Here is a 27,085-nt window from a genome sequence, read left to right as displayed (position 1 = left end):
CCCAGTCTAGGTGACTCTGCACAAGACACTTAACCTTACTGAACCTCAGTTTCTGTGTCTGCAAAATGACCAGCTTAGCTCACAAGATTGTTGGGAAATTCAAAGGAAGTAGTGGGTATAAAAACTCTTTGTGGAGTGTAAAGCCCAATTCCAATATTAAGTAGTATTATTTCTCCTGCAAGGGACACCCCAGGTGACATCTCACCTCTTTGAGCAGGCTGACCCCCTTGCCTGGAATTTCCTTACCTGTTTCACCCACCGTCTTTAACTTTTGATAGCCCTTTTTCCTCTTCCACGAATTCAGTTCTGACCCACTCAGTCAGAATAGTTTTTATATTTACATATATGTCACAGGGCCAGTCATACTTTGTCCATATTATAATTGCTTCTGTACTTGTATGTGTCTATGCTTCCTGGGTTGTACACCCTCACCAGGCCAGGAGTCCGGCCACATTATCTTCCCTCCCTCACGTCACCCAGCACTGCACTCAGTTCACGAGGGACCTAAGTGAATCAATCTGCTCCGCGTTTCTATCTGCTTCATGCCATGCAGTGCTGAAATTTGGTTTATTTAATATCACTGTGGGTCTTTCTCAGCTTTTATACCATTTCCAACAGGGACTTTCCTTTAAAGGATAAATTCGGCTGGGCCACAGTGGAAGTTAACACTCTTATTAAGGGTTGGATATTAAAGTTAATGACGAATGGATGACATTTTTCTTTTGATATCCCCTAAGTATTAGGAATTAAATGTCTGGCCAGCCCAGTTTTACCTGGTGATCAGTAGGTCCCAGGCCATTTTTTAATCAGCTTTCGAGCATATTGCATGAGCCTGGGAAAGCTCTCCAGTGCTGGCACTGTGGAATACTGGTGGAGTTGTCATTCCTCATGACTGTAGTGTAGGTAAAATACTGCTTTCTCATTTCAAAAAAGTGCTTAGAACTGTCTGTGAATGGGATTCATCTCAGCTCCAGCGATCGTGACCCTCAGTTCTCATACAGGCTGAGCTCCCATGGATGTGTGGGTGGAATTTGGAGACAGGTTGCGTGTTTAGCCAACGTCATACTTGCCCCAAGGGGCTTGTTCTTATTATTCCTACTTGAGTCTCTTTTGAGTTTTAATCTCTTCAAGTGACCGTTTAACTGGTTTACGGTCTCAGAGACCATAATCCTCTCCCATGGACAGATGAGTCTGGACCTTTTCCTTTTCCATCTCTCCTCCCGCATTCACAAGCAGAACAGCATCTTGTCCCTTGTGAAAAGCATCATCTTCGAAGCTCCCCGCTTCCTAAAGGAGTCACCCATTTGCTAAAGAGATTCCCTGAAAAATGTACCCAAAAGGACTGAGGAGACGTAAGCTGCAGCTTCCAAGTCAATTTCAGGAAGATCGAGGACATTTTCTTCCCAGTTCTCTAAAGAACACGTTTCCTACTTTTATGTATGGCTGCTCTGAAGAGGTGCCAAATCTGAAATTCCAGCTGTTCTCTGAGGAAGTTATCAAACAAAAGAATAAAATCTCTAGGGCCAGAGCTGGTGGCTGCTCTAAGGAAGACCGCTGGCGGGAAAGGGTGCTGCTACAGGGGTGCAGGCTTCTCCCTGAGGCTCACCTCGCCTGTAGGGCCCTTTGGGTACAGTTGCTCCCAGTTCTTGCAAAGAAGCAACATCCTCACCTTTCAAAACCAATCCACTTGAAACCATGGAAACCCCTTTCCTTGTTTCTTCTTGCATTGTAAAATGAATTAACAACTCAAGGAAAACAAAATCAAAACAAACCAAAAAAAGCACCACTAATTACAGAAAAATAATCACTGCCTAAAATTAGTCACAGTGCCAGAATAAAGCTGTCTGGTCCTATAAATCCCAGTAAAAGCAGGAATGAACAAACCCACGCCCCCAGGACCCCTACTTCTAGGGTAGCTACTCCTCTATACATTGGCACAGCTCTTCCCCATCTGCTTCTCATTCTCAGAGTTCATTCCCATCAGGTTGGGCTCCAGGTGGTCCCCCACCCGATAAGAACAAATGGGACTTGCCTCACTAATGAAAAATGCAGTATCCTATTCAAAGCCCCCCAGTTCCCCCTAGATAGGCCCTGCGGTCAGAGAGACACACCTACCCGTTTCTCTGGTCTTCAGACCACATTGTTTGGCACTTCTGAGCCACCTTGAACAATCTAGCTCTTCCGGTCCAGACGGTCCAGTGCACCCACAACTAGCATCTTCTGTGATGTGAATTTCCCCCAGAAAGAATGCCTTGTAGTTGTGCTGGAACACTGTGTGTTCACAGTGATTGGCGTCATAAGTACACAGTCGGTAAGCAAAGGAAGTACCCAGGACACATGTACCCACAGGGTAAGAGGAGTGTTCTATTCCAGTGTGAGCCTGGGGGACAGCATAGAAAATACAGAACAGGGGGAAAAGACATGATAAATCCTACCAGGAAGCTGGAAGGAAATCTGAGAACACTCAACAAAGCCGAGATAAACAAAGGATGAGACTTGGGGTAAACAGCGGAGAGCTTTCCAGCCTGTGGACCTCACAAAGGAGCACAGAAAATAACCAGAGGGCACAAGTGAGAGAGGGAAAAACACTGAGAAAGAACAGGGGGAGCTGTTATGCTGGCTGATTAATGTCTGGGATTGTCGGCCAAGGAGGCAACTGTAACCCAGAAAGAAGTGAAAAGAAGGCCGGGCCCTGAAGGCAAAAAACATCACCGAGTAAAAATGCCAGGCGCAGGCACAGCAGGCCCCAGCGCTGCCACTGGCCTCCACGGCCGTGTCCTTGCACACAGACCCCTTGTGTTTCCCCCTGCTCCTGGCCTCTCAAGGCCAAGTCCAATGTGTCCTGACAGGCGATCTGACACGAAACGAGCAAAGGCAAAGGGTCCTGATTTGGTGGGATTTTATTTAAGCCCCCCAGATTCCTGCGCTGCGCCCCTTCTCTGCACACTGCCATTCAGGGTAGGGACTGGGACGGCAGGAGAGTGCAGGGCGGGGCTGGGGCTGTGAACCAAATGCTTTATTTTAGGAAAAGGGAAAATAACACAGGAGAGCTGTTAAACTCTGAGAGCAGGCAACTCAGAGCTTTGACAAAAAAGGGGTGGGGGAGTCAGACACTGCCCACCGTTCCCTGATATGGCTTAAAACAGTGATGATAACAACAATACAGTGTCGCTCTTTCCATCAGGTGTCTATACCCTTCCCCCTCCAGTCCAGCTCCTGGGCCTTTTCTCTCTTCTCCTTGAGCACTTGCATCTCTGGGTGTCCTGGCCTCTCCCTGAAAAGACTTGGGAGCCCTATGTCTTCAAATCTGTCCTCCTCTCCTCCTCCCTTACTTCCCACCTTCCTGTCTTTCTCATCATCTGACTAACTGCTGTTCTGAAGGCATGTTTGAACTGAGTGGTTCCTTCTATGGAGTTTTTCAAAAGTCCCAGTGCCAGACTCCACGCCCAGCCCCAGGGGAGACTCTGGGAGTGCCGCCCAGGCCTGGGTACTATGAAAATCCACCGGAGGAGCCCGGCGTGCAGCCAGGGCTGGCAACCACTGCAACAGAGAACCCGTATTAGAGCCGGTTTCCGGGTGTCTGGAGCTTGCCTTGTTGGCTCAGGGTGTCCGGTGGCTGTTGTTCCTGCTGACTCCCCTCTGCAAGATCTTTCCCAGCATGCATAACCTTCCTGAGACTGAACGACCCTATTCCTGTTGATAACTCCTGGTCTGAAAGGGTGACCTGTGTGCTGCACTGACTGAGCCCTTCCGCAGGCTGTCTCCAGAGCTGTCATCCCGGCCCGCAGGTTTGCTGGGACTGCTACAATGGAAAGTTCTTCCTCCGTCAGACAGTGGGACTGAGGGCTTCTCTAGTTCTCAGGGAGCTGAAGAACTTTGGTCTTCCACTAAAGACCCAGCTGGGAGGCTCTCTGGGACCTGGGCTGTCCCCCGGACAGGGAACAGCCGAGGTGACTCCGTGGTAGTATCTTCCCAAGGCCTCCTGGGAGTCGAGGCCCCAGCCTTCTTCAGCTTTCCACAGGGTTCTAGGCGCTAGGTTTAGCAAGACCAACCCTCCTGAAGTTGAAGGCCATGGGGAAGTTCCTCACATCCTTCTCCCCAGGGGCAGGTTCAAGAACACTGATTTCTTTGGGACCCCACAGACTGCAACCCTTGTGATTCAGGACAGAGCCCGCGGGCCGAGACTAAGCGTTGAGGGTGGGTGAGCCTGCAGGCTCTGGAAGACTGCCCCTCACAGCTCGGTTCAGGAAACGCCTCCTGATGCCTGACATGCCGGCGCTGGGTGTGCATGTAGGGGAGAGGGCAGGGGAGAGGGTGGGGGAGAGGGTGGGCAGGATCTCCGACAGGAAGTGTGCTGGGGGAGCCCACTGTCCAAGTTCCTAGGAACTCCAGAATTAGGTGGCAGTAAGTGCCTTCCTGTGGAAACTTCCCCACTTGATTCAGTGTGTGTGGAAGAGGGAAAGGTGACCCCGGGTTTTAATTCCTTGAATTTAAGATGTGTCATAGTCCAGACAGGACAGGCCCATGAAATGTGGAAAGTATTTCCGAAACTACAGTAACATGAACAAGATACACCCCCATCCCTAGGGCATTTCCCTTCATAAATTTATGCTGTATACAGTCAGTCCTTTCATCGCACTCACACCAAATAAAAATCTAGCCTGCTGATTTAATTTGTGTGGACATCAGTCAGCCTGGTATTATGATGGTAGCCGTGGTATTTCAGCTTCCATGGAGCTCAGTGAATGAGCTCACCCCTCGGCAGGGTTGCTGGCACAGCCCCACGGAGCTTGCCCACCACGTGACTACCAGAGAGATCTCTCCACCTTACACATCTGACCTTGCCCTAAAATCCTTCATGGATTTACCTTGCCTGATGCAGGCTCCCTCCAAGGATGGCCCTCGCCAACCAGAACTGCCCGTGGGGGAGGAGGCCTCACACCCTGGAGTCAGATGCTTGGTCAGAACCCTACTTTTTCTTGTGCTAGAGCCAGACAAGTTCAGGGGAAAGAATAAAAACACATAGTCAAGGAACAGATTTGTTTGCAGGCAACAAATCATTAAAAACCAACTTTCTGTTTATGTTCCATGGCAAGTTCAAACCTAGAGTGATCATTTAGAGACACTGTCAGATTTACAATCATCATAGAAAGACATATGAATACTGTGACATCTACTACAGAAGAAATAGTCTAATACACTCCAGGAAGATTTCCAGTATCAGAGAGTGGAGCCAGCACGGGGTGTCTCATTAACCCAGAGGCGCCTAGGCGTCGGGAAGTGCAATTTACAGGGCCTGTGTGTGCCATCACCAGGTTGGTATCATAATGGAAAGTCTGCTTCCAGATGGGCTGCTCCCATAAATAAGTGGCTGGTGGCTAAGCAATGCCTTAGCTGTCTACTTCTCTGCCTTAGCTGGGGTGGGGTGAGGATAGGTTGGGGGTCACCAGGGAGAGCTGCCAGGGGAAGGAGAGCCAGAGCTGTCTTCCTTGCATATGAAGGAACCCACCTAACCTACCCAGGGCTAAAACATAAACTAGACAGTGTTTACCTTAGCACCCCTGATCTGCCCCAATCTGTATCCTTTTCCCTTTCTCCATGGGGCTGAGCACGTCCACATTGCCCAGATGATGATAGCTCAAATGCAGTGCATGTAAACCCAGATCCACCCTTTCCCCTGCCCCAATCCAGTGCCTTCCTCACACTGACATCCCTGCTTCTGTCTGTTGGGTGGCAGCCTCCTCTTGCTCAGGCCCACAGCTTTTGACTCATTCCCATCTTCCCCACATGCCGTCAGTTACCAGATAGTGTCAGTTTTTCCTGAACAGTCTCAAGTCTGCCTCCTGCCTCTCTGTTCCATTGCCACAAGCTTGATTGAGCCCCCTAATCCCCACCCTGTCTCCATCCTGCTGCAAAAGCCTCTAAAATCGTCTCCTGAAACGCTACTTCAGTCCCGTTGCTCCAGCATCCAGAGACCCGGGAATCTTAGCTTCTCCCCTTTACCCAGGGCTCTCCCAGAGCTGGGTTGGTGTGCTCGCTCTCTGTTCCTCGGGCAGGTTGGTGTTTCCCTGCCTCCACACCTCTGCTCTCTGAAGGGGAAAACTGTCCTTGGCAGAAGGCTGACTTCTGGACTTCCAGGCCCACTCAGATGCCATCTCCTTTCCCTAGCCACCCCAGGTTCAAGTGATGTGTTTCCTCCATCCCCTGAATAAGCGACTTGTATCAGCTCTAATCGCAAGGAATTTACTTTGAAATAAAAACAATGGCTAATACTTATTGAGTATTTACCATAGGCCAGGTACTGTGCTAGTTCCTGTATCTTGTGTAATCTCTCTGATAGTGTAATGACTTAGGTGTCATTATCCCATTTCACAGATGGGTAAACTGAGACATTAAATAACACGTGCAGTGTCACATAACTCAGTGTAGTAGAGCAGAGCTTCTGCTTCCCAAGTCCATGCTCCAAATTCACCACAGACCATTACCTTCCCAGCGTTTTGTTCTCAGTCTAAATGCATTGAACCTCCCCATCCCACCCCAGTGGATTATATTTAGAAAAGAGGAAGCAATTCTTACACACTTTTCTCTGGCAATGCTTGGCAGGGCCCCATCACTATAAACTATTGGTTTTTCATTCACGCTAAAGTGTAAATGACTACCAGTAGCTACCATGACTGGATAACTTCTTAAACTAATACCCTGAAGTTAAACCTAAACTATGCTGCTTAAGGTTTAGTACTTTTATCTCCTACCCTTGCTGTCCTCAGCTGATACCCTTGAGTCTGTGAGTGAGATTCCTGTACCAAGGTCCAGCTGCTAAGACACCCCACCTCTGGAAGTTCCCGAAATGACTTGCCTTGGCAAGTGGCTTCACTCTTTAATTAGCCATACAGTTACTGCTTCCCCTTATTTAATATCAGGAAGTTTACACATGTTTCATCCCCTTCCCCGTCTTGGCCATAGTGCTTTCCTACCATTCTTTTCCCATGCTGTACTTTTGTTTGGTGCTTTTCCCTTCAATGCGTTATCGGAATTCAATCTGCAGATTTTTGCCAAGTTGTCTGAACTCTTTATCTCCATATGTGGTACCTCAGGTCTTTCCTAAACCCTCCTTTTTTGGTATGAATGCACAAATTTTGCATGGGCTATTCCAGGACTCAACATCATTAAGAGTCAAGGTGGATGAGGGTTGCCCTGACCGGTATGGCTCAGTGGGTTAGGTGTCATCCCGAAAAGCAAAAGGTCTCTGGTTGGATTCCCGATCAGAGCACATGCCTGGGTTGTGGGCCAGGTCCCTGGTTGGGGGCATGCAAGAGGCAACCGATCGATGTTTCTCTTGCACATCAACGTTTCTGTCCCTCTCTTGATCCCTCCCTTCTCCTCTCTCTGAAGAGAGATAAATCAAATCTTTTAAAAAATTAAAATAAAAAGATGAGTGTGGATTGCCCACCTACCAAAACTTACAGAAGTCTTTAAACTTAGCTGTCTTAGACATATTAATAAATACTCAGGGAGGGCTTCGTGGAGGTCACAGACGCCCTGTGACTGCTCTGGGACACATTCACGAGAGGGCCGGTCACTTCCGGGCCCAGAGAGATCCTCAGACCCGGTTTCCTCTTCTGTGAAAATAGGTGAGTGGCTTGTTCAAGGTCTCTGGGCTATAAATGGCAGACGAGATTCCAGAGCCAAGTTTTCTGTCCCCAAGAGTGCTTTCCTTTTAGTGGTAACATGGTAAGGACATCTTAGGTCATGTCTGGGGACTGTTTTGTGCTGAAGGAGACAAGGAAATTGTTCACATACTTTTCTTACATCTCCCCCCCCCCATGCTTTTTAGAGCATGATAAGTTTTAACTCTGTTTTCTTTACTACAACTTGATGAAAAAGCAGCTTGAATGAATTGCTTGTCAGATTCAAAGTTAATTCTATTCAGGGTCTTCTTCTCATGACATTTGTGTATTTTGTGAGAACTGTCCTTAGCTTCTTCAGAGCCAAGTCAAAATATTCCAGATTTAAATCCATTCACCCACATTAACCAATGTCGCCCCAATAAATTTAATTAAAAATAAGTAAATAAGCAAATCCATCTATCCATAATTCTTCCTTTTCTATAGCTTTAATGATTTCACAGAACATTGTTATTTCAAGGTTATCATCGAATTTTCCTCATGTGATCTGCTAGTCAGTGGGTCATTTATCTAGAACTTAATGAAAAGGGGCTAAGGAGGACAACACAGACAGGGAGAGTGTCTCAGGGAGACACCCAACTCCTTCTAGGTACTTTTAAGGTGACACTGATTCCTTAAATTGAATTTTAGTTTTTCTTCCAAATTTACAACTTTCTTCTTCCTCGCTACAGCTTCATTTAGGATCTGGCTGTCTTTCTTTTCACTTTTTTCCTTTTTCCTCCTTCTCTTCTACTTCCTCTCTCCCCTCTTTTTTCTTCCTCTTTCCTTTCAAAGAATGATTTTTAAAAAGACACCATCCGCCCTGGCTGGTGTAGCTCAGTGGATTGAGCATGGGCTGAGAACCAGGCATCGAGGATTCAATTCCCAGTCAGGGCACATGCCTAGGTTGCAGGCCACAACCCCCAGCAACCACACATTAATGTTTCTCTCTCTCTCTCTCCCTCTCTCTCTCTCTCTCTCTCTTTCTCTCTCTCTCTCCATCCCCTTCCCTTCCCTCTCTAAAAATAAATAAATAAAATCTTAAAAAAAAAAAGACACCATCCATGATGGAAGGAGACCTGACTTGGGGGGTGAACACACAACACAGTGTACAGATGATGTCTTGTGGAATTGTGCTCCTGAAACCTGTATGATTTTGTTAACCAAAGTCACCTCAGGGAATTCAATAGAAAGGAGAAATTATAATGATAAACAAACAAAAAGACACCACGCATGGTTACTGGCAAGAGTTATGAATAAGAGATCAAGAAATGGACTTAAAGAATTGAGAAAATCAAGAGATTGAATGAGAACAGAGTCATGAAAGGTAAGAAAGGAAATGGAGTAGCCTGGTTTGGTTCCAGTCATCTGAGATGGAAAGACATGGGTGGGTTTGGGGCGGGGAACTGTGGGGAAGACGGTCTCCACCAGCCACCAGGCAGCACTGTGGGCAGCTTGGTTGCTGCCTGGAGTTGCCCAGGGTGGGGAAGGGGTGCAGAAAGGTAGTGGCCGTCATTTAATCCTATACACAGGATGCTTGCCAGACAGGTGTGTGTGAGCAGCCTGAGGTCCTTACCAAAACAATGGCAAGAATAAGTAAATAAGTGCACCTGTCCTGACATTTGTCCCTGTACATTTACATATTCTGTGACTTGCTTTAAGTGGAACCCGAACACCAAGCATGATTTAGATGGCAGTGTTGTTGTTATCCTTGGCCTGGCCTCCAGGACTGATTTTGAGCTTTCTGCCTGAAAATGAGCTCAGAGTAGACTAAAAGGTCCTTTATTCTTAAAAACAGAAATAAATTCTAGATCTGCTTTGGCATTCTTGGAAAGAAGGCACAGTGGAGAGATTTAGAAGTTACTTGGTAAAGAGTCATTTTGCTGAGCACTCTCCTCAATTCTGAGGTAGAATTGAGTTGCATGGAATTGAGGGATTCCATGCAGCTCCTCAATGGGAATTGTGTTGCATGATAGACATGCAGTTTGCAGTGATTGTGTGCAGGGAAATTGCTTATCAGTGGAATGTGGGGGAGGGGAGTGCAGTGTTGCTGGATCTGCCATCCTGATAGTCCCAAATATTTTCACCATCCGTCGCTTCCATGCAAGACTCATCCACCTGTTATCTCCGTGGGTCACCATTCAGTCCCTTCCTTACTTTTTTTCATTACTCAACTTCCTATAATGCTGCTGCTTTATGCCTTTATCAAGAATTTCTCCACTCCGTCTTTATATTGTGAGGAAATTTCCAATTTCCGGCCCAGTGAGTGGCAAGACACCAGGCAGAGTTTAGTGAGTGCATGATCCTGTGGGTGTCGGTGCTGAACGAAGTAAACAGGAAGAATCTGAAACCTGTGGGTTCTTCCAACCCCGGGAAGTCAGGTGGAAGCCAGTCCAACCTCCAACTACTCGGGAAGTTTGGCTGATCACGCGAATATTAGCCTAATTATTGATCTGACTTTCCTTTGCAAGAGACCACATACCAAGCATTAGCCCTTTCCAGTTTAGATACAGTTACTGAATCCAACATTGTCCAAGGACTTTTGAAGTAGCCATGGGTTTTTGTAAGCGTTGTGCAGCAAACCAGTGTGAATGGCCCCTCCTCGGCCCCTCCATCCATCAACTCAACAGAAGTCAGTGAGTAATACAGAGTGTTGTTGCTCAGAAATCTGGTGGAATTCCTGGGATAGCCTGGTGGCAGAATTGACTAAATCATTTATATTTTTCAGATGGTCCAAATATATACTCAGCTCATTAATCTAAAGTGTGATATGTATTCCAAGGGTTGGGAGAAAGGAGGAGAAACCTGCAGTATAACTTGTCCTAACCTTGAACCCCTGGTGATGGATCTTATTGAAAGTGTTTTAGGGTTCACATTTGTTAAAGAATTCTTGCTCCTCCTTATATGTTCTACTTCCTGAAATAAGGAGAGGACTGGAGGGAGATGGAAATAATGGATCTGCCCTCTGTTCAGTGCTTCAGCTATAATAGAGTTAATTGTAAATTATACTGTGGTCGCTGGTCAGGGACAGACACACAGATCGATGGGACAAAACAGAGAATCCCGCCAGTAGGCTCCCACGTGTATGCCTAATGGATTCACCACAAAACCGTCATTACAGTTCAGGAGGGAAAAGATGGTCTTTTCAATAAATGATGCCAAGGCAAATAGATGTCCTTTGGGGGACATGGGTGAACTTTGACCTCTACTTCATAACATACACAAAAATTAATTAGAGATGGACGACAACCTAAAATGTGCAAGGTGAAACCATAAAGCTTAGAGAAGGAAACAGGAGATCTTTACAGATTTGGGCTACGCAAAAATGTCTTTACCAGGACACAAAATGCACTAATCATAAAAGAAAACTTGATCAAATGGACTATATTAAAACTAAGAATATCTTAGTTCTTAAATTATGCCGTGGGAAGAACCCATAGCAGGTCTTGACAGAAGAGCAGGCGGGAATCCCGCGTGTGCTCCCGAATCTGTCCCGAACAAAGAGGACCAGCCCGCCCCTCGGAGCCTTCGCAGTGAAAGTGCCTCACGTGCCTCACGTTCCTCATGAGGTTTCAGCATATGAGCTTTGCTCCTGAGCCCCTGCACATATCTGAAGACTCGTGTATTCTTCCCAGACAGTCCCTTGAGGTCCCCTGAGCTTTGATGTCATCCTGCTAAGTCCATGTGTGGGGAGGAGGACAAAGTCACACGGGGGCCCTCAGAGAGGTGGGTGAAAGTAGTTCAAAGTCCAGCCAGATCCGGTCGTGTGGTGTCCAAGGCCTTGCGGTCCCAGGGCCCCGGAGGAAGCCTGGGATGGGGCGAGGCCCAGCGCGGCCCTTTGCGGGGTCCCAGGTCGCTGCAGCCAGACGAGGAAGCATCTGAGACAGGGCCAGAAACACAGACAAACACAGCCCTGCCGTGCTCACCACATCCGCATCTACAACAGAAAAGTCCAGACCCCCAGCCAAGACAGGCTTCCTCTGCAGCCCCGTGGTGTACAGGGAGGGGAGCGCGAAATATATTTAGAGCTTTCAAAACTTTGATTGTCTTGCACATTCTTGCAAAGGAAAAAAAATTAAAATGCCCCAGGGACTTCTAAAAAATCAGCGTCTAACCCTTTAGATGAGTGGGAAAAATCTTACATGGTAGGATCATTTCCTTTCTGTTTCTGGAAATTAATGGTGTGCTGGAAATAGTCCGTTGCAAGAGGGAAGACTTTGTGTCCCTCGAATGCTGATTATGTGAGAAAACTTTCCAGGCCTAAAGGGGAGAGTGTCCTTTTCCCAGGACTCTGATGCAGGATGACCCTGCAGTTAGACATGTGGCTGAAGCCCCAGGGCAGAGGGGAGCTGCAGTTCAGCGGGAAGACTTAACTCATTCATCCAAGAAACAGCACTGAGCCTGAGGACTGAGCCTGGGGCCAGGCCTGGTTCTGGAGCAGCGCACTGTCCTGGAGTGGGGGGCCCAGCTCCCAGCTCCCACCTCCACTCCCCTCCTCTGTGGGCTGTCCCTGGTCTCTCTGAAGGTCCCTGGTGCCTGGAACCTGGCATTCGGAATTAGCAGAAGTAAAATTCTGATTTCCACCTATGAAAAAGTAGGTATACGTGTCTCTTCCGCTGCAGATGCTGGGGAGCTGGCACCTCAGCAGGAAAGAGCTGTTAGCAAGTCCCGATCTTCCAATATCTGTTGGCTTCAAAAGGGCTGCATTTCAGAGCTGGAGCAGAAATCACGCCCTGAGTGCACTTGCATCTGCTCTGGGTCATGTGTAACACACTGAAGTCCAGAGACTCTCCCGGGATGTCTTATCTCAGTATGGCTTGCCCCTCAGCTGATCAGAGCAGGGATCTGCACCTCTCCTGTGTAGAGACAAATAGAAAACACTTTAGGCCATTTAGTCTTCACCACAACTGCTCCACTCGGGGCATGGCTGTGTTCCAATAAAACTTTATTTTATGGAGACTGAAACGTGAATTTCCTAAATTTTTCACATTATGAAATATTCTTTTAATTTTTTTCCAACCACTTACAAATGCAAATACCACATAAGCCACACGGAAGCAAGCAGCCCACAGGCTGTATGTAGTTTGCCAACCTCAGGACCTCTTTAGTAACAAAAAAGAATGCATATCTGCCCTGGCTGGTGTTGCTCAGTGGATTGAGTTCCAGCCTGTAAACCAAAGGGTCACAAGATCGATTCCCAGTCAGGGCACATGCCTGGGTTGCAGGCAAGGTCCCCAGTGGGGGGCTGGTGAGAGGCAACCACACAGTGATGTTTCTCTCCTTTTCTTTCTCCCTCCCCCTCCTTCACTCTAAAAATAAATAAAATCTTTAAAAAGAAAAGGAGACATATCATTTACATTGGTGCTAAGGAGCTTCTTACTGGAGGGGATATGATAGAGAAGGCCTGTGTTCCAGGATTGAGGGGACAGGGAAGTGTCACTCTGGGCTCTCCCTGGCTGGTCCCATACCGGTGACTCTATTCAGACAGTTCTTTGACAGGTGTCCCCACTTACCAGCGTGCACTGCCGGGGACCTGGACACTGAGAATCCTGGGGAAGAGCCCTCTCCTTGGCGGCCCTGGTCACACCCCACAGACCTGTCACTGCTTCTCCCTCACCCACTGCTCCCCCAACCTAGGAAGCTGGGAAGAAAGACCCTTCCTTCCACCTTCTTTCTTGACACCCGGGCCACTCTGTTCAAAAGTGTCTCCTTCCAGTCTCCCAGGTCACACGCACTTCATGCCAATCTCTTTGATGAAAGTTTCCATCCCTGCTCTATCGCCCCTGACTCGTCAGCCTCAGATCCTAAGCTTCTTAAGGCAGGGACTACTGTCTTTTCAGGGTACTCAGTGTGTTTTCGTACACCTTCTTGGGTTTGTTTTGTTTATTAATCAAGGAGTGGTTGCATGTGGTCACCCCCCACCCCCCAAAATAAAAACAGCTGGTAAATTCAAACTCCTTTAAGCATGATTCGAGAGAGAAGAAAATCTTAGAAACAATAAATTTGTCTTCCTCATTATCATTTTGGTCTAGATGTGTGCATTCTCGAAGCATAGCTTAAAGCCATGCTGGTGGCAGGAGGAAGCCCATCTGGTCTTTGAAATTCACTTCAGACAATTCACTGAGGGACGGCCTCATAAACATAATCAAGTATTTATTTCCTATCATGCTGACTGACATTAAAGCCTTTAAAAATATGTTGTCTTTGTGCCGTCTCTTGTAGGTCCTTCCATTGTGACCCCCCCCAAGGACATCTGGAATGTCACTGGTGCCAAGGTGTACTTGAGCTGTGAGGTCATCGGAATCCCAACCCCCGTCCTCATCTGGAACAAGGTCAGTGACACAGATTTCAGAAAGACATCCTAGACTGGCAAGCTCCTCTCTTTCTGCCCAAGGGCGGTAATAACCTAAAATCCTCAGCCTGTTCCATTGCCTGCCCCTCCTCAAAGGTGAAGCCTTACGCCAGTCTTCCACCCACATCCCCGAGATCCAGCCAGTGATTTTACAGGGAGCCTTAGGAACTGGAGAACTATAATGCTGAACACCCAAACCCACCCTCTGAGCATGCACATGTGTGCACATGGGAGCATGCATGTGCTTCAGTGTGTGAGGAACATGTGCATGCACGGATGTGTGTGTGTATGTGTGTCCCCATTGAAGGCTGAAGCATGTGATTTAAGAATAGTGGTTAATGCCCCAGCCAGGTGGCTCAGTTGGTTGAAGCATCATCCTGTGCACCACAAGGTTGCAGGTTTGACTCCCAGTCAGGGCACATACCTAGGTTGCGGGTTTGGTTCCCAGTCAGGATGTGTACGGGAGGCAACAGGTCAATGCTTCTCTCTCACATCACTATTTCTCTCTCTCTCCCCCCTTCCCCTCTCTCTAAAATCAATAAACATATCTTCAGGTGAGTATTTAAAAAAAAAAACAGAATAATGGTTAAGAATGTGAGTTCTTACTCAGGTTGGCTGAGTTCTCCCTAAGCCAGGGCTTCATAGCCTCAGCACTGTTGACATTTGGAGGCAGATAATTCTTTGTCGTGCCCTGTAAGATGTTTAGCGGCATTCCTGGCCTCTACCCACTAGATGCTAGTGGCCGCCCCCCTCCCAGCTGTGACCATCAAACACGTCTCCAGGCACTGCCAAATGTCCCCCAGGGGAAAAATTACCTAGATTGAGAACCACTGCTCTAGGCCTCCCCTGCATGATGAAAGTAGCATGCAATTCTTGTAAAGATTACATGAAATAAAGCAGGTAAAATCAATTGGCTTGGTGTCAGATGCATTATTTGCACTGTTTGTTAGGTGCTGTTCCTGGAAATGCTTCCTTTCCAGTGGCATTATCTTGTACCACTGTCTTGACTTCGAAGGCCAGCATAGTCTCAGCCTGTCCGTAGAAGGGAAAACATTTGCTGGGTCAAATAATACTTAACAATTGTACTGTACGTTATTGTATATTTCCTTTTTTATACATTTTCACGCGTTTAGATGCTGCAACAATCCTGTTGAGCAAATATCATCAGACTCACGCTAACAAAAAGAAAATCCGTTTAAGTAAACAGGCAGAGCCACATTCTCTGTGGCAGGTGTCCTTCCCCGGCAAGCTCTAAGACGGACATGGTCTCTTGGCTATTTTGTTTGCTTGGTGTCTGACTACAGGAGCAACTTTTGGAGCTCTAGGAAGGATTTTGGCACCAGAACTCTTTTTGTTGCAAGTTGGAGAAACTCACTTCAAATTAATTTAGGCAAAAAAAAAGGGGGGGGGGGGAGGTACGGGGAACGGAGGGGGGGCGGGGGCAAGGGCGGAGTGGTGACCATTCCTCAAGAGCAGCGGATCCCGGTACAGTGTGGTCAGGTTCTTTGCTCTTGACTCTGCTTCCACTGTACTGGTAGTGTTGTTTTTTTCCTTCCACCTCAGAAAGCTTCCTCTACACTGTAGGCGATATTGTTACTGGCAGCTCCAATTTCACGTTATTGCCACAGATTAATGACCCCAGAGGAAATTTCTTTCCGCTCTCTATCTAGGGCATTGTAAAATTCCCACTGATCACCTGCCAACCTCCGGCGCCCCCATGTGGCCAAAGGGATGCATCGCCCCCACGGGGTCCTCTGGTGGGAGTGAACGCAGGGTTTTTCCAGAAAATGTCTGCGGGTGTGGGTGGATAGAGAGCAACAACCATTCTTTACAGCTGGAATTTCTGTTAAAGAAAGCAGTGAAATCTCACCTCAATAGGTTATTTTTTAAAGGGGGGCGGGGAGCCATGAAGAGCAAAAACGCCGCCAGTGGGCATGTACCTCGCGGCCTCTGGCGAAAGCCGCCGAGGATCCTCACTGATTATTTGGAAGTTATTGGTTGGGGGGCTGAGGGCGGGTGGGGAAGAGGCGGAGGAACAACATCTGCAAAGATCAGCCATACAGGGCTCTGTTGCAGCGCTCTAGGGATTGCACAGTGAGAAGTCAGGGTGACCCAAGTGTCCCTGGACTGTGACTTCATTGACAAATCTGGCCAAGAATAATTTCTTCAGCCCTCTCTCTGCCCCATCCCAGCTAACGGACAAAAATATCAGGGGAATAAATCTGCTTGGGGAACCTTTTCCTTTAGGTTTCTTGAATTGCTTGGGGCAGGTCCCATGGGCTTTCCTGGGGCTTGTCAATTGGGGGGTGGGGGTAAAGGAAACGACCTGGGGAGAGGGGGACAAGAAAAAAATAATGTTCTACATATTCACCAGAAACAAGCAAAAACCCAGCCGCTAGACTCTGTTGATTTTCTTCCACCTTCATAACCTAATTCTCCACATTCATGAAATGAAGCAGCTTTTTCAACCTGCAGATCACGACTCATCAGTGAGTCCTGCATGTAATGCAGGGCTCACAACCAGCATTTTCATTAAAAATAAAAAATAGAACAGAAGCCCTGGCTGGTGTGGCTCAGTGGACTGAGTGCTGCCTGCAAACCAAGGGGTGGCTGGTTCAATTCCCAGTCAGGGCACATGCCTGGGTTGCAGACCAGGTCCCCAGTTGGGGGCTCACAAGAGGAAAACCACACATTGATGTTTCTCTCCCTCTTTTCTCCCTTCTTTCCCCTCTGTCTAAAAATAAATAAAATCTCTTTAAAATAGGACAGAAAATATCTCAAGGCATCACATTTAGTAAAGGTATCATTTCCTGGAATTTTTCTTTTGTATATTCCACATCACAATGCAAAATGTATTTCTCACTATGTGCCATGTCAAAACACTTTTAAAAGTCATGACTTAAATAATTAAACAGGACATTTGTTTTCTCCCCATTACCCTTGTAAACAAACTGTTAAGAATACAGACTTGGAAGTTCACATGATGTCCAACCCCAGTTTACACATAGAACTGCTTTTCAGACAGGAGTGTTAGAATCCCCGCTTGTTAAACAGGGGTTCAAAGAAGATGGCATGTCTTCCATACTCAAGGACTCTTAGCAGACCCAGAACAAACAGGACAAGACTTCTCCCTGAGACAGACACTTCAGGGCTACAGCAACACTTCCTCTGGTTGTCCAGCCTGGTGAGTGGTCTGTACTTTCCTGACCAGTAGTTGTCTCACGATGTTAACAAGTCCCATGCTTTTCCAGCAAAACTCCTCACCTATTAAGATTCCAAGGGCAACCCTGACTGGTGTAGCTCAGTGGACTGAGCATGGGCTGCGAACCAAAGGGTTGTCAGTTCGATTCCCAGTTGGGGTGCATGCTTGGGTCATGGGCCAGGTCCCCAGTGTGGGTCGCGTGAGAGGCAACCACATATTGACGTTTCTCTCCCTCTCTTTCTCCTGCTCTTCCCCTGTCTAAAAATGAATAAATAAAATCTTTTTTTTTAAAAAAAAAAGGTTCCAAGGGCAATGTTTTAAAATGGGAAAATGAACTGAAATAGCCTTATTTACATAAACCAAATAAGTCAGAGGTGATACTTACAGGAAGATAAAACACCCAAAAGTCCTTCCTTCCAAACACTTGGATATTTCTGAGATGGGGAGGTTCCCTATTCAGTTCTTTTTTTCCTGCCTGAACATTTCTTTTTTTTTTTAAGATTTTATTTATTTATTTTTAGAGAGGGAAGGGAGGGAGAAAAAGAGAGGGAGAGAAACATCAATGTGTGGTTGCTGGGGGCCATGGCCTGCAACCCAGGCATGTGCCCTGACTGGGAATCGAACCTGCGACACTTTGGTTAGCATCCTGTGCTCAATCCACTGAGCTACGCCAGCCAGGGCTCCTGCCTGAACATTTCTTCAGATGTAGGCTTTTACGACTTCTAAGAATATTCTTTTTTTTAATTACAAATACACAGTTAAGTTATAATGATGATAAGGAGAAACTACCCAAAGATGTATAAAGGAAGAGTTCATAGTCTCCAATGGGAACTGCCCTGGTTTGTATCTTTCATACCCTCGTTTATGTCCAAACATATACAAGTAAATACCCTTTGTATGTGGAGTGAGGTGAGAATATAGTGTGCATATCACTCTGAAACTTGTTTTGCTCGATAAATACTTCATGGGCATCCCTCCAGGTCTGCTTCCAGTAACTACATAATATTCCAAGTACGAGTGTGCCATAACCATTAAACAATGCTACCCTAAACACCCAAGTACACATATCCTACGTGTACTTCTTTTTCCCCTATAGGGTAGAGTTCCCCAAAAGTTCTGTGAATAAGTCAAAAGATTTTAGTTTCATGGATATTGCAGATTATTCTCCACATGGACTGGAGCAGTCCGCACATCCCAGCAGTGTGGGGGGCCATGTCCCTGCATCCTCTCCAGCACGGAGTATTACCCCTCCTTTTAGTTTTTGTTAAAGATGGGTGAAAGTACCATCACATTATTGCTTTTATTTCCTTGACTACATTGAGAATATCTTCATATTTGGACTTTCTCTTTTGTAAGTTACCTATTCATATCCTTTATCCATTTTTCTATTGGATTGTTTCTTGTTATCAGTCTGTGGCTTTGTACATTAAAGATATGGACCCTTTCTCCTGTATTATAAATATTTTTTCCTAGACAGTCATTTTATCATTTGTTTACAGTGGCTGGGGATCTCAAAGTTTTAACGGACACATATTCTATTTTATCATAAACTCTCCTGAAACTTGCCATAAAGGTACAACAAATATGTCCTGGGCCTGGGCTGGGTATCTTCACTGGTTAGAGCATCAACCTGATACACCGAGGTTGTGGGTTCAATCCCTGGTCCGTACACATACAGGGGTCAACTAATGAATGCATAAATAAGTGGAACAACAAATGGATGTTTCTCTCTCTCTGTCTCTTTCTGTCTCTCTCTCTCCCTCCCCTCCCCCACCCTCCCTTTTCCCCTGTCTAAAATCAAGAAATAAAATTTCTAAAATGTATGTTCTGGACTGTATAAATGTCCTTTAAAGTTTCCATGAAATTTAGTAAACCCTTAAAATGCACTACCCTGTAGGAATCCAACTAAGCCATCCTGCTTCTGTAATCACTTTAAAAGAAAATGTTGAAGTATAGTTAACATATAACATTACGTTAGTTTCAGGTATATAATATAATTGATATTTGTATACATAGTGAAATCACCACACTATGTCTCTGTAGTTAATATCTGTCACTTGAGGTAGTTACAAAATTTTTTTTCTTGCAATGAGAACTTTTAAGATCTTTCTTAGCAACTTTCAAACATGCAGTACAGTATTGATTATACTCACCATGCTGTACACTACATCCTCGTGACTTACGTATTATAACTGGAAGCTTGTACCTTTGACCGACCCCCTTCATCCACTTCTTTACCCCATACCCATCTCTGGCAACCACCAGTCTGTTCTCTGTATCTATGAGCTTGGGGGTTATTTTGCTTTTGTTTTTGTTCTTGTGTTTTAGATTCTACATATAACTGAGATCATACATTTGTCTTTCTCTTTCTGACTTATTTCACTTAGTGTAATGCCCTGAAGGTCCATCCATGTTTTTGCAAATGGCAAGATTTTCTCCTTCTTACAGCTAAATAATATTCCCCTCTATGTATTTATACCACACTGTCTTCATCTATTTATCTGCCCATGGACACTCAGGTTATTGCCATGTCTTGGCTATTATAATCAATGCTGTAATGAATATAAGGGTGCAGGTATCTTTTCAAGATGGTGATTTTGTTTCCTGCAGATAAGTACCCAGAACTGGCATTGCTGGGTTATGCTAGTTCTATTTTTGTTTTCTGAGGAGTCTCCATACTGTTTTTCATGATAGCTGTGCCAATTTACTTTCCCACCAACAGTGCACAACAGTTCACTTTTCTCCGCATCCTCACCAACACTATCTTTTTGATGATAGCCATTCTGACAGGTGTGAGACAACTACTTGTGCTTTTGATTTGTGTATCTCTGATGATCAATGGTATTGAACATCTTTTCATGGACCTGTTGGACATCTGTATGCCTTCTTTGAAAAAATGTCTGTTCAGATCCTCTGCCCACTTCTTACTCTGATTGTGTGTGTGTGTGTGTGTGTGTGTGTGTATGCTGTTGGATTGTACGAGTTCTTTATATATTTTGGATACTAACTTGGTATGAAATTTGCTAATTCGCCATTCAGTGGGTTGCCTTTCCATTTTGCATATGGTCTCCTTTGCCATTCAGAAACTTTTTAGTTCAATGTAGTCCAACTTGTTTATTTTAGCTTTTGTCACCTTTGCTCTGAGTCACATCTAGAAAATCATCACCAAGACTGATGCCGAAGAGCTTACCACCTATGTTTTTTCTTCTAGGAGTCTTTTGATTTCAGGTCTTACGTTCATATCTTTATTCCACTTTGAGTTAGTGTTTGCGTATGGTATAAGATAGTGGTCCAGTTTCACTTCTGCATGTGGCTACGCAGTTTTGCCACCACTGTTTGTGGCACTTTTCTTTTTCTTATTATTTGCTTATCTGCAATAGTAGGATTCAGGGAGATTTTGTTGCAGCTCAAATACAAACAGAGGGGCCTGAAATGATTTCCTGGTCTCCCTCTGATTCTCTCCCTGATTGGCCCTGTATGGTCAGCTGTCACTACTAGGCAGTTTTTTCTGCACTACAAATTTCTCAAGTTCAGACTTTGAGGCACTTCCAGCCAGTTACATATTTGTACAATCACCTTAGAAGCCACTTTTATCCAGCTTCATCTTGTAAAACATAAATTTTAAAAAACTCTCCCCTTAAAGAAGCAAGCAGGTATTTGCCATGTAAAAATTCTTGACACCTTTCTCTGTATTTTTTACATGGTGTACTAACTTTTTACAATATGTTAAAATGACTTCTGTTAAATGTAAGTATTCATTTTCCAATCAAAACAGTTGATAAGAACAACTTCTCTGTGCACAGCGGATTAGGTTAACGGGCACCGAAAGGTCTTCATAAAGAGCTGCAGACCTGAGGAGTGACGGCCCGGATGCTCAGACGCTCGGTTTCTCTGCTGCAGTGTTTTTCTGCTTTGGTCACACACAGAACCCTTCAAGAATCCTGAATTCCGTAAATGAAGACCAAGGATGTATTCCTTTAGCCATTGAATCAAATTAATACTTACACATGAGAAACCATTTGTAAACAGCTATTTCAAAATCAGCACTAGCATAAACCATTTCTGCCAGCAACTGGGGGAACTGAAGGAAAAAGATGCTTGTTGAGTCTATCAGCTTTGTTTTATAACATTCATGGGGAAAACACAAAAATACCAGGTTTTCTCTATTAGTGACAATGTGGGGAAACCCTAGGGGAGAAAAGCGCAGCAGCAAAAACCAGGCATTCCAAACCAGTGATGCTAGATCTTCTTTATAGAGTTGGCCTGATCTGATCCTACATGGTTTGCACAGTCTCAGCCCTGGCATCAGAAAACAGAGAAAACAGTGGGTCTGAAGCTGAGACAACGGCTTAGCCACACTGTGTGGTGAGAGTGGAGTTACGTGTAGGATGGCCAATACTGATGCAGGGTGTCAAAAAAAAAGTATATACTATGGTCTGGACCTTTTTAAACTCAAGATTTGCTTCATTATAAAAAACAAAAAGGAAACTACCTGTTTGAAATTGTAAGTTTTTTCTAATTACAAAGGTAATATCCATAATCATCAGCTTATCTTTTAAAGAACCTGGGATGGAATAAACATCGCTTCATGTACCCTTTAAAAAAAAAACACATCATTATAACAAGCCTTAAAATACATTTATCCTCTGTGACTTAATTCCACTTCTAGAAACTTATGCTAAAGGTGTATTAATGGAGGAGTTACAAGTAAATTTTATTCTGTGAATTTTGGTATCTTTTCCGAAGTTTACATAATGAGCACAGTTTGCCTTTTCAAATGAAGGGGAAAGTTAGGGCAGTGTTCGCTATTGGCCTACAATCAAGGAAACAATTTTCTTAACCCACCCTGACCCTCATGGTGAGATGTGCAGGGGTAGGCAGCAAGTGTTGTCATGAGAACAATGACAGAGGTATGTACTTGACAGGCATTTTTTGTTCTCAGGACTTTAGTAAATATTTGATGAACCCTTCACCCTCAGAACAAAGGGCTGGCATTGGCCGTGGACTCAACCTATTTTCCATTGATGTGTGGGTTGAAGGAAGAACCCTGGATCTGGGCTCCTACACAAGACCCCAAGCATCAAACCTACCTAGCACTGGGTGACGCAGTTTGTCAGTCAATACACTTGGCAAGCAAGAGAAGGCCCAGCACTGAGGAGAATTTACAAGGGCATGAGTGAATGGTGGTAGCCAGTGGCAGGAGAACGTAACATGTATTCCCCAAGCATGCAGAAAGACATTAATTTAAAACATGTAAGCTTAGATGAAAACCAACAGGAATATTTTTGTAAATATTCAGGAAACAGGAATGTGAAAATTGCTAGTTTTAATTTCACTAAAGTTTGATGTACCCCTTGTGCAATTACAGAAATGTGGCCACTTCCAAGCTCATGATTCAGTGCAGAGGACATAGTGACTATTTCCCCCATTTTTTGCAGGTAAAAAGGGACGAGGATGGATTTCAGAGGATAGAACTCTTGCCTGGTGACCGGGAAAACCTGGCCATTCAGACCAGAGGCGGCCCAGAAAAGCATGAAGTAACTGGCTGGGTGCTGGTGAGTACCAAGAGTCGGCACGGATTTTTGTTGGGATTAGATTCATCGGACGTGGCAAAGATGCCTGATGCACACCAGGCTGAACGTACTTACATGGTGCTGCTGCTCCGCTTTCAGAGGAAACTAAACAAACAGCGGAGGTTTATTGGGTATTTTGAAACTGACCAACAAATAAACAAGAACTACAAATTTTTTTTCCTAAGAGTTCAAAGCAAAATTCTCACAGCCAACTAAATGATCCAAGCCATTAATTACTTTAGTCAACTATTATTAGTTACTTTCTTTTACTTGATCTCTGATAGCCGTGAATGATCATGGATAGAGTACTTCGATCATAACCCTATCACAGATTCCCTCAAACTGATCCATGCACCTCTCCAGTTTTGAACCTTTGCAATGTGACCAAAAGTTGTCCACATTTCCTCAGAGTATGAATCTTCCCAGCAGACCAAATATGGTAGCTGTATGCTTCTCCTAGCACAGGACTTGCACTGTTTCTAGCAGTGTCTTTGCTGTGAATTCCCTGGTCATCTTAGGAAAATTATGAAATAATGACTTAATTGAATCCGCTCGAAAAAGAGAGGAGCAGCACAGAAGCACTAATGGTCCTTTTTCTCCCACAGTTATCCCCTCTCAGTAAGGAGGACGCAGGCGAGTATGAGTGCCATGCCTCCAATTCCCAAGGACAGGCTTCAGCATCAGCAAAAATTACAGTGGTTAATAGCTTACATGAAATACCAGTGAAAAAAGGTAGGTAATAAATCTCACCACCACTTAAAAATGACTAGTGTTTCTGCTTGATAAAGGACAGAACCAATTTGAAGTTATCAAACATAGCTCTTAATGAAATTCTGTAACGGTAGGACTCCACAGGGCATTAAGTATGTAATCAAAATGTGGAGCGTGTAGCTCTGAAAGTCCCTTTCAGACAGCTGATGGAATGCTATTATGATGACTTAGATGATTTCACCTTATCTCTTATGTAAGAGACAAAAACTCAAACTTGACTGGAATGACTTATATTGGGTTGGCCAAAAAGTTCATTTGGTCTTTTCTGTAAGATCACTCTAGTAGCGCTTAGTTGCCTTTAACTTCAAAACAATTTTGTTATTGTACTGTCATAGCTGTCATATCAGCATTCATTTTTTTTAAAACATCAAAATTCATGAACTCTTGTGTCACCATGTTAATACTGAAGAGGGAAGAAAATATGCAACATTTTAGGCATATTATACTTTATTAGTTCAAGAAAGGTAAAAACACAACTGAAATGCAAAAAAAGATTTGTGCAGTATCTGGAGAAAGTGCTGTGACTGACCAAATGTGTCAGAAGTGGTTTGTGAAGTTTTGTGCCGGAAATTTCTTGCTGGACGATGCTCCATGCTTGGGTAGACCAGTTGAAGTTGATAGTGATCAAATTGAGACATTGAGAATTAATGTTATACCACATGGGAGATAACCAATATACTCAAAATGTCCAAATCAATGAAGTTATTGGTGAAAATGAAAAACGTGTCTTTTATTTTACGGAAAAAAACCATACAGACTTTTTGGCTAACACAGTATCCCATAACTTTCTGTCTATCTACATTTTTCCTTAGTGTTGTGATTATTATATTAAACTCCCATTTAAAAGGAAAGAATTGTGGGTCCATCACCATGAGCTTTTATAAAAGCCAGAAAGGAGAGTACAATGGCAGGTACCCAACTCTGTTCTGCCTACACCCACACTCCACTGTCAAAAGCTTCCTCGCAAGCACCTGTCCTGGTGGTGTCATAATAATGCAGCTTTGTATTTACAGTATATAGTTCTATTAGGATGATGTCTGGATTGGCTTGCCCTTAAACCAAAAATACAAAATTTACTGTCAGCATTTGTCAAACCATTCCTGTATGCGGATCACTCAGCTGTGGTATCAAAGGAAGAAACATCAAGTAAAGGTGTTTCATCAGACTCTCTTCAGCCAAGACGTGTAAAGCCAGGAGATGAAACAGAGCAGTGGCTAAGAGTCATGTGTTTGAGCCTCGGCTCTGCCAGTCATCATTCCACTTTAAATTTTCAATAAGAGCCGGGTGACAAAGGAAAGTTCTTAGCTTCTCTGGATCTCAGCATGCTCGTTTGCAAAATGTGTTCTGCCATTCCATAAGGTCCATGCTTAGACACAGACCAGTTCAACAAATTTGCCTTCTGCATCTAAAATGGTATATAGCTCAACCTCCAAAGAGCACTCCCCCAAGTCATGCATACGGTATATCCTTTATCCCCACATTTTAACATCATTTACTTGGAAACACTAAAATAGCTAAAAATCAGAAAGTCAACCATGTACAAACATGTAACTAGGTTTTTCATCTTTTTTTTTTAAACAGGTGAAGGTGCCAAGCTATAAACCTGAAGAATATATTAGTCTGCACAGCTAAAAGTAATCATGGATACCTACAATACCTGTTCTTGCCTAATAATCAGTTTCTTTTCATCCAGTCCACTAACACCTTACTTATACTCACTGGTTTTACATAATGAAATACAAAATAAAGACAACACATCAAGATTATCTACAAAAATTTATTATCTATTTACAGAAGAAAAGCATGCATATCATCAAATGAAACAAATAAAATGCTTTTTCTCACAATGTAGCTCGTATTTGTTATTTTTAAAGCCACTTCATAAAGACAAGACACAAAAGATATTTAAAAGTATCTTACGATGACTCTTTTAAAAGAGCTAAACACTCATCATTCGAGGAGCAATACTCATAGACATAAGCTCCTGAAACAACAGTTTGCATGCATAGGGCATTCGCACCAAAGAAATCTGAAAGGAAAAACAAAGAAGTAATTAGCAAAGTTGTACTGAAATGAGCCTACTTCCCTACCCCAGAAAGAGGTAAAGACTTGGTACTTGAGATGAGGAATAAATGAGTAGGAAGGTAACTTCCTACAAAGTTGGCCTTCATTGGTCCTTTCTCTTAATACGCTTTAGTGTTTCACCCTTTGTGCCAGACCATTTATATTCACCCTTCTTAAAAAAAGATTTTATTTACTTATTTTTAGACACAGGGGAAGGCAGGGAGAGAAACATCAATGTGTGGTTCCCTCTCCTGCACCCCCTACTGGAGACCTGGCCCACAACCCAGGCATGTGCCCTGATTAGGAATTGAACCAGTAACCCTTTGGTTCGCAGGCCAGCACTCAATCCACTGAGCACACCAGCCAGAGCTATATTCACCCTTCTTAAGTAATAGGTTTTTCAACTGTACCTGAACAACAATTAAAAAAAAATAGCATGAAAAACATTGAATGTAAATGTAATTGAAAAATAAATAAAATAAATGATAAGAAATAAAATAAAATTCCTTCTACAAGGCCTTTTCCAAAAGATGAACAGCTTAGAGACAATACTACGGTAAAATTTAAACTGATTTTTAGAAAAATCTAATTTTGGTTTTTTTTCCATTTAAAACTAGGTATCTTATAAAGGTACCTATTGAAAATTGTGAAAATGCCAATCTGTTCTGCCACACTAAATCTGCCAGGGTGATTAGACCAACATGGTTACATACTAAACTGATATCAACGGCCACCAAAGTCTTTACACACCTGGGTTTTATTTCGACAGCCCCTGCACTCATACGTATGCGTCCTGGTGTTAGCGATCGCCATTATTCCACAAAGATTGCAAACATGAACCTGATACGGATCTGATGCCTCAAACAATCTTTCCCTTAAAAACTGGGCTGCCCCATGGGCAATCTGACAATCTCGTTCCATTTCTCCAAAACGCAGGCCACCATCACTGTTAAAGGAAAAACAACAGATTACTTTGTATTTTTCTATGTTAACACCACCTTCACTGATGGCAAAGGTAAAGAAGGATATTAGTAATGGAGAACTAGATTCTAATTTGTATACCCTAGCATTCGCTCTCCATGGTGGGGAGGGGAGAAATCTACCAAAATCTACCAACTATCTGATGTACATTAGAAGGTCCCCAAAGAGAATAAACACATTAGATCCTCATGTGTAGCATATAATTTTCCTCATAAAATACAATGAGGTATAGAGTAGAGCCTCACATTAATTCAACTTACTAGAATTCAACTTTATGCTCTAAAATGAATAACAAAATTTGATCTAAATAAAGTAGCTTCTCCATGAGTGAGTCTCCCAGGCAATCACGCCTGCAATAATAAAGGCATGCTGGCAGAAGTAGTGGGAAGAACAAGTGAACAATAACTGGTTTCCCCAGAGTGGAAGTGAAATAAAGCATGCTCTTCAGATGGCCAGGCAGGTGAATGGTGATGGCTTT

The 27,085-nt window shown here is 44.3% G+C and overlaps 2 protein-coding genes across 2 annotated transcripts in view; one reads left to right on the top strand and one right to left on the bottom strand.

Annotated features, from left to right (window-relative positions):
- The window catches only part of IGFBP7 (insulin like growth factor binding protein 7), a 68,583-nt gene extending 43,174 nt beyond the window's left edge, over window positions 1–25,409 (top strand). The window contains exons 2-5 of the mRNA XM_028507809.2: window positions 13,887–13,996; window positions 22,657–22,773; window positions 23,397–23,523; window positions 25,144–25,409. Coding sequence (XP_028363610.1) covers window positions 13,887–13,996; window positions 22,657–22,773; window positions 23,397–23,523; window positions 25,144–25,163 — 374 coding nt within the window. The 3' untranslated portion in view covers window positions 25,164–25,409. The remainder of the gene's footprint in view (window positions 1–13,886; window positions 13,997–22,656; window positions 22,774–23,396; window positions 23,524–25,143) is intronic.
- Window positions 25,324–27,085, bottom strand: part of POLR2B (RNA polymerase II subunit B) — a 41,476-nt gene continuing 39,714 nt past the window's right edge. Inside the window, 2 exon segments of the mRNA XM_028507806.2 lie at window positions 25,324–25,591; window positions 26,377–26,572. Coding sequence (XP_028363607.1) covers window positions 25,502–25,591; window positions 26,377–26,572 — 286 coding nt within the window. The 3' untranslated portion in view covers window positions 25,324–25,501.

This window comes from Phyllostomus discolor, chromosome 1, assembly GCF_004126475.2.
Source record: "Phyllostomus discolor isolate MPI-MPIP mPhyDis1 chromosome 1, mPhyDis1.pri.v3, whole genome shotgun sequence".
Lineage (NCBI taxonomy): Eukaryota > Metazoa > Chordata > Mammalia > Chiroptera > Phyllostomidae > Phyllostomus > Phyllostomus discolor.
Note: the sequence above shows the minus strand (reverse complement) of the source record. Positions and strands in the feature narration are given on the sequence as shown.